At 36.5% G+C, this 11,877-nt stretch overlaps 1 protein-coding gene across 1 annotated transcript; it reads left to right on the plus strand.

Moving 5' to 3' along the window:
• The first annotated feature begins 937 nt into the window (after positions 1–937).
• LOC137708244 (polyribonucleotide nucleotidyltransferase 2, mitochondrial) lies at positions 938–7,291 on the plus strand. Its single transcript, XM_068447278.1, has 16 exons — positions 938–1,360; positions 1,695–1,850; positions 1,967–2,137; positions 2,261–2,386; positions 2,467–2,628; positions 2,754–2,873; positions 3,357–3,494; positions 3,586–3,748; positions 4,000–4,125; positions 4,503–4,633; positions 4,948–5,167; positions 5,280–5,363; positions 5,496–5,575; positions 5,693–5,836; positions 5,997–6,566; positions 6,671–7,291. Exons 1-16 carry the CDS (start codon positions 1,022–1,024, stop codon positions 6,776–6,778), a joined length of 2,838 nt encoding a protein of 945 aa, XP_068303379.1. The 5' UTR covers positions 938–1,021; the 3' UTR covers positions 6,779–7,291.
• Positions 7,292–11,877: the final 4,586 nt, after the last annotated feature.

Below are 11,877 nucleotides of genomic sequence, written 5' to 3' on the forward strand. Positions count from 1 at the left end.
AATGTGCATGGTGTGGACCATGGTCTAACTCCCAGATATAGCTTCTCACATTGTCAGCCTGTCAGCACGTGAAAGAATGATTTATATGAAACAAATCATTACAATGTCTCAAATCAATCATATTACAAATCTAAGAACGTAAATATATATGTGACTCGTGTTAATATTGGTGCGGAATGTTACACTAGCGTTTTGAAGTGCGTAGGGCAAGTCCTTATCCACCGCGTATCCCTCACTTGTTTTTTCAATTGAGTAAAACTAGAAAACCTACATATTTATCATATTAATGTATTATCTTATGTGGCAAGTGATTCATACGACCAACATTCAATGAGATAAATTCACTACTTGACGTGACATGTACATATCACTTGCCACATCAGATGGTACACAAATGTTGTAAAAATTAAAATATAGTCTCCATATCATTTTTTTTTATATTTGGATTCGGTTTCTAACATAACCCAAATAGCATTGCTCATGTAGCAAATAGTCTAGTTATATCGATATCATCTCGAATAATAAGCACATGGTCATAGCCAATTTTGATATGACGTAATTTGAACGTATGTGGAATTGTTCCTTGGGTTTACGTAATATGTAGCTACAAAAGTAACATTTTATTAATTTTACTAACGAATACAATTTAAGATATAGGATGAGAATTCGAACTTAAATGCAAATAATATTCCATAACCAACATAAATAATTATTTAAAACAATAAAGTTCGTTTGCTAAAATCAGCGGGCTCATTCAATTGTCTCAGATCCATATTACTTTTGGGCCTTTTTCATAAAATACAGGCCCGTTTTCAGTAGAAATCACTTCCATTTCGACAGCCCGTTCCGAAACATATCCAAACACAAAACCCTCTTCCCATTATTTTTGGTAAAGAATTTTCCACTCTCCACTTCTCACTCCCTCCGCCTTCGATCCCGCGCTAAAAACTCTTAAACCCTAAACCCTCGACACCTCCTCTCTCTCTCTCTCTCTCTCTCTCCCCTCATTTCCAGAACAGCCATGGCGTCCATGGCCAACCGCGCCAATCCGCTGCTCAACAACCTCCCTCACTTCCTCACTTGGCGAGCCTTAGGGTTCCGCACCATCTGCAGCGGCCGCATGGGATTCTCGTCTCAGTCCGAGCGGCAGCCCGATCCCCAAACCCCCGTCGCCGGTACCAAGGTGCTCGAGACTTTCAGAGAAGAATTTGAAGTCGGAGATCGGTTAATTACACTAGAAACGGGAAAGATCGCTCGCTTCGCTAACGGTGCCGTTGTCTTGGGCATGGAGGAGACCAAAGTATTATCCACCGTGGCCGCCGCCAAAGGCGACGCCGTTCGCGATTTTCTGCCCCTAACTGTATGTTTCTAATTCAACTTACATTTGGGTTTTTATTTCGTTCTGTTGATTGCACAAATTATTCGGTTGTTTGAATTTCCACTGATCGTATGAACTGAGCCATGTAAAGCAGTTAGTTGTTTGATAATTTAACCATTTAATACGATCATAATTTTTAAAATAAGTAATTAATTAATTAATTATAAAATTTGTAGCTGGTTCGAAATGAAGTGTCGGAACTCTGGCAGAAAAAGATATGCTTGCTAATTGTTATGGGACATAAATGTGAGCATTGTATGCTTGTTTGTTGACCATTTTGTGTGTTCTTATTGGATTTTGGTATTTTACATGTAAGGTTGATTATCAAGAGAAGCAATTTGCCCAAGGAGTAATTCCGAACACATTCATGCGAAGGGAGGGTGCGCCGAAAGAGCGTGAACTCTTATGTGGTCGTATCATTGATCGACCAATACGTCCGCTATTTCCTGCTGGGTTTTTCCATGAAGTTCAGGTATGATGTTAATCTTTGGGTTGCCTTTTTTGGTTTCTGATGGATACCCATTTGTAGCAATCATGCGCTTATAGTCTTATAGACCTGAATATTTATTTCCTGATATTCATTTATAGGTAACAGCAAGTGTTCTTTCCTCTGATGGAAAGCAAGATCCAGATGTACTGGCAGCTAATGCTACATCTGCTGCGCTTATGTTATCAGATATTCCTTGGGGTGGCCCCATTGGCATGATTCGTATAGGCAGGATTGCTGGGAAGTTTATTGTTAATCCAACTATGGACGAGGTAATGCTTAATATCCATTCTTATTTGTCTCTCTTTTGCCCATATCGTTTTTATGTTTCTAAATCCTTTTGTTTCCTCACAGATTGTGGACATCTAATTGTTACTTATTGTGTGTAAATGCAGCTTAGCTTAAGTGATCTCAACTTAGTGTATGCCTGTACGAAAGACAAAACGTTAATGATTGATGTGCAGGCTCGTGAGATCTCAGAAAAAGATCTAGAAGCAGGGTTAAGATTAGCTCATCCCGAGGTAAGTCGTGAAACCTGCAACTATTTTGTGGAGTATCTTTATTTGTGGAATTCTACTAAGCAACTGGACTGTGATATCAGGCAGTTAAATATATTGAACCTCAAATCAAACTGGCTGCTAAAAGGGGTAAGCATAAGAAGGAATATAAATTGTCAATGATGCCAGATAGAACATTGGAGAAAGTCAGTCAATTGGCAGAAGCTCCAATAGAAGCTGTTTTCACTGATCCGTCATATGGAAAGGTGCGTGCCATTTATATGTGGATATTGATATTTTCTTTTTTCTTTTTTTCGGATTTCTGTCTCCTCTCTGTGTCTGTATGGTGTCTTCTTTCGGGTCTCAAATTGTGGACTACTTCAACATCCAGTTTGAACGTGGAGAGGCCTTAGAGAATATTACACAAGACGTGAGAAAAGTACTTGAAGAAGAGTGTGATGAGGAAAGCTTGAAACTTTTACCAAAGGCAGTAGATACTGTGAGGAAAAAGGTAACCATACCAAAATGAAGCTAAACAGAATCCAGCATTTTAGCAATTTTAGCAATTTTATTTTATTTATGTTTGATATGATACTGACTAGGAGATATCTTTTTATCTTTTTTTATAATTCTTAGTTTTTTTTAAGGATAGATTTCATTGGTGGCTATATCTTGTTTTCTCCTCCTGGTTTTCTTTCATAGTTATACATTTGCGTGCATCCTTCACCTTAGTCAAAACTTTATCTTCGAGAACCTATACATTTTCCAATGTAGTCCGTTACTACCTATACATGATAAAAGGAATATGGGCACATGGAAAATTGATTTTCGGGGTCACATTATTCTGAATTGGGGAGTTAGGTTTTCTGTTAGGAGCTGCTGGCTTCCTCTCTTTATTTCTCAGCAGTATACTTCTGGCACACAACACATTATTCATAGGCTCTTATTTTATTTTGGTTCTCACTTATTTTAAAATGTTTCATAAAAAAATTAGGTTGTTCGTAAAAGAATTATTGCAGAAGGAGTCAGACTTGATGGGAGGCATCTTGATGAAGTTAGGCCTTTGTATTGTGAAGCTGGTAATTTGCCTATGCTGCATGGATCATCCCTTTTTTCTCGTGGAGACACACAGGTCAGTATTGAATATGGATTTAGAACACTGGAGTTGGCAGTATTTAAAACTTTTGCTTCAACTCATGGTACATATCTGGTGTTATAAACAGGTTCTTTGTACTGTAACACTTGGGGCGCCTGGTGATGCTCAACGATTGGATTCTCTGGTTGGGCCTCCAACAAAACGTTTCATGCTTCACTACAGCTTTCCCCCTTTCTGTATTAACGAAGTTGGTAAACGAGGTGGCTTGAACAGGCGTGAAGTTGGTCATGGTAATCATTGCCTACTCTTTAAATAGGACACATTAAAATTAGTGAAATATGATTTTATATGTTCACATAGATAAGTGGCTATGGTTTGTCTGGGATCATGAATGTGAGATAACATCATCCATTCTTAAATTTTGAACTTGATTTATATTTTTTATATCTAGTCACAGTATCTAAAGCTCAAAAGTTTAAGCTTGATATGTAAACATGTTAATAATTATAACAATTTGTAGTGGGTTTTAAATGAATTGTAGGGACTCTGGCAGAAAAAGCTCTTCTTGCTGTATTACCTCCAGAAGATGATTTTCCATATACTGTTCGTATCAATTCTGAAGTAATGGCCTCTGACGGTTCAACATCAATGGCAACTGTCTGTGGAGGTATGCTTTTGAGTTTACTTTTCTATCAGCTATTATCAAACTAGTTTTCGTTACAGTTATATCCTTGCAAACAAGTATTTTTTGTACATTTTCTGGTGCTAAATAATTGACATGATAGAAAAAGATATTTTCGTCAAGTTTCAGGTTCATTTTGTGTATATGAACACCATAAGTCTCTTTCTTTAACCTTCAAAATTATGCATGATCCTGAATATAGTATCGCTAAATAATTGACATGATAGAAAAAGATATTTTCGTCAAGTTTCAGGTTCATTTTGTGTATATGAACACCATAAGTCTCTTTCTTTAACCTTCAAAATTATGCATGATCCTGAATATAGTATCGGCATAGCTCTAAGTTATCATATGTTCTGTAGGCAGTATGGCTCTGATGGATGCTGGCATTCCATTGCGTGAACATGTAGCTGGTGTCTCGGTGGGTCTTGTTAGCGAAGTTGATCAATCAACTGGCTCAATAAAGGATTACCGTATATTGACTGATATTCTGGTGAGAGTTTTACTTGGCTTTATGTTGAGTTTTGCCTGTTGCATGGTGATCTTATGAAAATGCTCAACGGTTTCCTTTATTCTCGAAATGAATACATCTTTAAACCCCTAACGCAAACCTTCACTTTGTTATCTTCTTTCTAAATTATGCATGTATTTTTATTTTATTTTTTTGCTTATTTTCTTCATTGTCCTTTAATTTGAACATTTTATAGCTACTACTTGTGGTTATGAGATTCCAGATTTTACGAAATGTACCAATATATTTATAAATTATTTACATTATTAGTCGCCTTAGAAAGATAATTTTTTCAGGGCCTGGAAGATCATTTGGGGGACATGGACTTTAAAATTGCTGGCACACAAAATGGAGTTACAGCAATTCAGTTGGATATAAAACCCGCTGGAATTCCTTTAGATATTGTCTGTGAAAGCTTAGAACCTGCACGCAAAGGTCGCATTCAAATTCTTGACCACATGGAGAGAGAGATCAGTACGCCACGCACTCAGGATGATAGAAATTCTCCTCGATTAGGTTGAGTTTTCAATTTATGTATTTTTGTCTTCTGTTTTTAATGAGTTGACATCACTTGGGCAATAATATATATGTGTATATTGAGCTTCCAAGTCTAAAATTGATGGTGCAGTTACCTTGAAGTACAGTAATGATGCACTTCGTCGCTTGCTTGGGCCTCTCGGTGCTCTAAAAAGAAAAATTGAAGATGAAACTGGTCTGTTTATTTTTTCTTTCCTTATCAACAGAGAACAACAACAATGTTCTGCACTTCTTTGTACAAAATGTTGTTTATTTAGAATTATATTTATTCTGTCTCTGATTGATACTTCTGTCAATCTCACTGCAGGTGCACGGATTTCTGTAAGTGATGGAACACTGACCATAGTTGCTAAGAATCAATCTATAATGGAGAAAGTACTAGAAAAGGTATTTCTGCCACTCAATTCGCTGTTATATTTCTTGAGTTGATTATAATGTTGTTTTTCTATGCCTGGAATGGAAGCCTTATATATCTGATGGATCTTTGTTTATTCTGTCCTTCAGGTTGATTTTATACTTGGGCGTGAGATCGAAATTGGTGGGATCTATAAGGGAAGGGTAACTTCAATCAAGGAATATGGTGCATTTGTGGAGTTTAATGGTGGTCAGCAAGGCCTTCTGCACATTTCTGAGTTGTCCCATGCACCAGTATGTACAACAAATGCATTTTCCTTTAGAATACCGATTCCTCCCTGCGCCCGCTCTATATAAAATGTTTATGGAACAACTTTATACATATCACTGGAGATATCTAACCTCTCTTCTGTCATCGATATCTTTCTGACACTTACAGCATTCCCTTTATCAGGTATCTCGGGTTTCAGATGTGGTAGCTGTTGGAGAACAGCTTTCCTTGATGTGCATAGGTCAGGATGTTTGCGGTAACATTAAACTATCCCTTAAAGCTACTTCAGCTCGATCTGGATCCAAGACAAATAATGCGGTTGAGGAATCCAGTTCATCAACCCAAGAAGAACCTAGTATTTGGGCAGCAGCTGGAGACCTTTCGTCTAATGGACAAGAAAAGCAGAGCTCGTCATCTGAGGAATTGCCAGCGAACAAATGTGAAGTTGGCGGGATAAATTCATCTGCTTCCTCTACTCCGATTCTAATTCGAAGTGCTGCAGAGTGTGACGAGGTGGAAAAAGCTGCTGGTTTGGTTCAAAACTCTGATACTACTAAGTCAAAAACTAGTAATTTGAAGACGTCAAAGTCTTTCTCACAGAAGGGGGGAGATAAGGAAGCTGAAGTTGGAGGCTTTGTAACTGAAAAAAGTCTGAAGATAGGAACAAAAGTTACTGCCAAGGTTTATCAGATCCGTACAGGAGGGTTGGTGCTTGACCTCGGTGGGGGACTTCGAGGAATGTATCGGTTTGAGGTACGTCTCATCTTGTTTTTTATACATGACCATGAACTCAACCAAAAGAATGGCTCCTTTTAATTTGTAAGCCCTGTATTCCCTAACACTGTTCTGTCATGCAGACAAATGGTAGGACGGACTTTGAAGTCAATGACGAGCTGCGAGTTGAATGTGTTAGTTTTTCAGTCAAGGGGATTCCAGTAATGTCTCCGGTGGATGATGAAGAGTAGCATTTAACAGGCCGTTAATTTTTTGACAATTTTGTCACGTAGATGACTCATGGTAAATCATGTTGAGGTAGGTAATTCTGGTCTCAGTGGCGGGAGCTCACGCAGGTTTCATATAATCCAGTTGGAAGATTTTGTTACTTTCGAGTATCATATCTGGAAACGCCAGTGGCGGTAGCTGGGTTTCCGATCAGTCTCCGCAAAGCTTTTGAACTTATTGCCACATTTTTTGTTGCTTATACGTTCCTGCTCTAGGTTTATTTTTTCACTTATGGTACCTCTACGGTTCGATGTTGTGTGATGAAATTTGGGCCAGAACATGTAACTGTAGATTTGGGCCAAGCCCTGTACTCTGAAGCTTCAACGTGCCAAAGTGGATGGGCCGGCATGGTCCAACAAGGCTTCTTTAAAGGGGAGTGGGCAGTGTCTTATAATGGACTAGCAATAATGTGATTCAATCAATTGTTTGTTAAATATTATTTTCTCTATTCTTAATATAAATTCAATAGAGACCGATTTTATATGTGGATTCATCTACTTTAATTGATTTATGAGGGGTTTCTTCTGTCATGATCTAAGATTATTTATTTACTTTAAATATTTGACTTTTCTTTTGTCAAATTACGCATATAAATACATTTAAAATGTGTAAGTCACGCGTAGCATGCCGTGATTCAAAAAATATCTTCTGCACGCGAGTGCATGAAGGCTAGTGAATCATAAACTAAACACAATAGTTTGGTTGTAGTTGGACGCACGTGGGTGCTTGGTGAATCAAGAAACTTCATGGATTTGGGATACCCAACAGTCAACATGCATACAATATAAGTTAGGAACGAAGACTATCGTATCAATTGGCTATACCAAAAGATTTTTTGGCATCCGGAGGATTATTCTTCCATAGAAATTTCAAAAGATAAGAAAGTTGAACTAATCAAATCTCAACAAGTTTGAAAAATCAACCATTTATATGTACGAGGATCTTGATTGATGTGTTACATTGATTTGAAGAACGGTCTTGAAGTTATGGAGTGAGACATTCATTTAAAATTAACAAAAAATGTAATAATTAGAAAAATGGTTGTCTAAATGGTGGGGTATTGATTGACACATGACCTAAAATAGAGGAAAAATCGTACAGTACCAGGAATGTTTCGTTAAGACTTCCTAAAATTTTAAGTGTAACTTCTGGACTCTAACAATCAACTTCTAGGGTATGTTGCGGTGACGGATTTTCAAGACTCAAGAGATTGATGTTGTTTAACATTATAAGGAAGTATGTAAACACTGAGGGATTTTTCAGCGTGCTTGCAAGATGGGGTGGTACGTCATATGTAATACAAGTAGAGGAATTTCTTATAAAGTGTTCTTTCACTAATATAATGACATAAAACGTATATGTCTGTTTTGAGGACACTGAAAAATTTGTTGTAAACACTGGCCTTCGAATTTAATGAAATTTTCTACCGTCTGACGTAACATGGGAGATGGTATTTTATTGACAGCGACGTGAAAGACGATGTTCTACTAACAGCATAAAATCTTTGAAAGTTGGTGTTTTACTAACAACTACGTGAGAGACGGTGTTTTACTAACAGCACAAAATCTTTGGAAGTCTGTTGAAATCCCACCAAATTAAGAGACGTTTCTTGTCACTGAATTAAACCTGATCCTGATCTGAATTGTGATTTTGAATCAAAAAGCCTGAAAACGATGTGATAGAGAGAACCAATTTGGGGTATTTTATTGTAATTATGCAAAACGAGGGTACTGAATGTCAAATGGTTCAAGACTTTTCTATGCTAACCTTTTAAGCCATACATATGATTAGTAACAATTCCTTTTCCTAAGAAGGCTGGATACCACATGATCATTTAGTCCAATATCTTAGGCCATTTCCACTTGGGGAGGGCAAAATGTCCAAAAGTTGAAAAATTGCCAGATTTGTTAAGTGTAGCATCCTTTTAGTTCATTTTGGAGACTCATCTTTTCGGTTGCGATAATTGATTTAAATTCAACGGTTAGAGTTGAAAACAATCAATAGTAGTTTAACCTAATTAACCAATAAATTTAAAATATAAACTTAAAATTAATAAATTGTTGAAAGGGTTATGTTTAGCTCATTCGGTTGGAGATGGTATGAGTGGTCTGGCACTATTAATTTAAAAATAATTTTTGCAAGGCTATAATTATGGCAGGACTATGTTTAGTCTTTTCGGTTGGATGTGACCTTAGTGAATAAGGTATTGGGTTTCTGCTCATGCCTCACGGATTCAAAACTCTCTCACTTCTATATTATTGCAATAGTTTTGAACTATTCTCCATTCCCTTACTAATAAATTTGGTGTATTCGTCACTTTATTTTTATTTTATTCAAAGAGGTATAGAGTTTAAATCTCATGGGTTGCAGTTTATAATTAAAAACAAAATGATTTCCACATATTGCCGAGATTCTCTCAAAGAAAAACTCAGTAATGTTTAGATTGGAATTTGTGGACGACAGATTCAATACTATTTTTTTTCCACTCATATAAATATACTCCTTTCAAAAGCCACTTTTGTCCTTTTATTTATTTTTTATTTGAAAACAGGTAATATATAGGTTGGCATCCCAAAAATTGTCTTGTAAAGGAAATAAATATTCAAGCTTTGATGATTCTACCGATATCTGCGGTTATCAATCCACGTGCATAGAGTAAACAACATAATTAAATTTCAAAAACAAAATATATAATAATAACACGAGTAAATCGATAACACCGATGTCGTTGAAAAACTATATAGTAGTAGCATAAGTCCAACACGACCTTTATGTGAAAAGAAAATTCAAATCAAATCTCAAAGGGAAAAGGAGTTAGGTATAATTCCAAAAGCAAGCACAATCTCTATTACTAAATTCCACAATTGGGATGATTACATTTTTTATACACGTTTCTCAAAAGTTGTTGAATTCTCATGTCCAGCCGTAAAAGACATTTCTGCGTTCATATATGATTATAAAAAAAAATTAATGAAAATGACTTGAAAATTTTGAATTTTAACGATAAGGATAAAATAAATGGTAAAATAAATAGTACCAGAATTGACTTTTTAGTGTAAAAATGTAGTTCTTCGTTAAAATGAACAGTACTTGGAGCTTTTCGTTGAAGTTCCCATGATTATATGTTTCAATGTCCAACTTTGTCCATCTACCAAAAGGACCATGACCATCCTTTCTGATATGGAACGTAAATTACAAGTTCATGACAGCGTGCTCGTCTTTTTACAGGTAAATGTTTTTATTTTTAACATCTTTTTTGTTCTTTTTGCGCTTTTCTAATTGTTTATTTTCATTTGTTTGTTTAATTCAAAACTGTTACAAAAGAGGGCGTAGGGAGTGAAAATTTCTACCCTATTTATATTTGAGCCAAATCTTCATCTGTGTATTGGAATAATCTTCTTTAGGGCGAATTTGTAACACTATTTTTTTATACAACGTTTGACATAAGTTTGTTTTAGGTTCACTTCATAATATATTTCAACGATCTAAACTATCTAACTTTTAGGTCTTCTCTAAAAGATCATGTTTACCAAAAAAATCACTCAAATCTGAAATCATTTGACCGTTGGAGTATTCGTTCATTTTCCTTCACTACAAATGAATGTTTTAATAGTTTTGGATTTTGTCTATTTAACAAAATGATCTAGATGATGTTTTAAAAGAGAAACGATTCAGATCGTTCAAATACATTACGACTAAGAATAAAAAAAACAAAAAAAAACGTGTGTAAAAAATTATGTAAAAAAAAATTGTGCCACAATCCACCCTTATTTTCTTTTTTTTTTTTTTTCTTTTTTTTTTCTTTTGGTCAAGGAGAAGATGTTATTCCAACCAAACGCATAGATATACAAACTTACAAACAGACATAAGACCAACAACACCTACAAACAACCAAAAAGGCCTAAACAGAAAAAAAAAAACAACAGAAACAGAAAATGAGCCCAAAAGCCCAAAACGAAAGAATATCCAAGAAGCACCCATTGCATTCTCCATTGTCGATCCGAGGACCTTCCAGCCAGCTGATTCTCCGACCACCGCCGATCATCTCCTTCTCTGACGATTCCTGCGCACAGCCATAAGCAAGGGGTAATTGGCATCCAAGCGAAAGACGCTAATCACCAGTTTGAAGCTCAGAAAAATTCTCGAGCAACACAGCCGAAAACAGCAGACACAAAGGTGAACGGGGTGTTGTTGAAAACATCCGAGCCAGTGAAAGCTCCAGAACTCTACACACGAACTCCACAAAAGGACATGGTTGAAAATTGAAGCAAGGAAGAACCAGGAAAAGGAATACCCACGAAGTTGGAGGAATTGGATAGGCCGAATTGAAAACTGGGGATACCCAACAGTAGATGTAGGAAGAAAAGAAGGTGAAAAGGGAAAAAAGGACACAACAACCGACCCCAGCTGAAGCTAGAGCCGGTGCCACCGGGGATGCTGGAAATTGATAGTCTCACATAAGCTCTCTCACTTCGGATAGAAAGAACTCTCACATCGAAGAGAAAGAAGGGAGAAAGTTTTTACCCTTATTTTCTTTATGTAGCAAACACGTATGTGTTAATTAAAATTCGCAATCTAACAACTAAAATATTAAACATAATTTACATTTTAAATAAGTAAACATGCATTTTAAATACAATTTTACCCCATCAAAAAAAACAAGCCGCACCTTTTGGCTTTTACTCAATGAAAGAATTCAAGCACCCAACAAACCAGGAGTACACGTGGCAATAATTATGACCGACCTGTAAAATAATACAGGTGCAAGTCCAACAAATGGCCCCACCAAAGACGGTGCCTCCTCCGCAAAAGCTTTCAGTCTTTCAGACGAAAGCATCAAAATAAATTTGGTTTATTTATTTTATTAATATTTTGGACCCAAAAGATGTAGCACACGTGGCACTGGTGGGTGGGAGCGGCAGCCTCCATACCTGCAACTACCACCCTGGTCCAGCATTGAAAAGGAGAAGAAGAAAAGGATGATCTCATCCACTCACTCACTTCCACCAATTATAGCCCTTTATTTATTTATTGCACCCAACAATTGCGTATTGTTCTTTGG

This window comes from Pyrus communis, chromosome 11, assembly GCF_963583255.1.
Source record: "Pyrus communis chromosome 11, drPyrComm1.1, whole genome shotgun sequence".
Classification (NCBI taxonomy): Eukaryota; Viridiplantae; Streptophyta; class Magnoliopsida; order Rosales; family Rosaceae; genus Pyrus; species Pyrus communis.

Excerpts from the sequence above, each read along its gene's own strand:
- LOC137708244 (XM_068447278.1), top strand. The coding sequence starts at position 1,022 with ATGGCGTCCATGGCCAACCGCGCCAATCCGCTGCTCAACAACCTCCCT. Across the intron at positions 1,361-1,694 it reads GCGATTTTCTGCCCCTAACT|GTTGATTATCAAGAGAAGCA; the intron begins GTATGTTTCTAA and ends TTTACATGTAAG. Across the intron at positions 2,138-2,260 it reads TTAATCCAACTATGGACGAG|CTTAGCTTAAGTGATCTCAA; the intron begins GTAATGCTTAAT and ends GTGTAAATGCAG.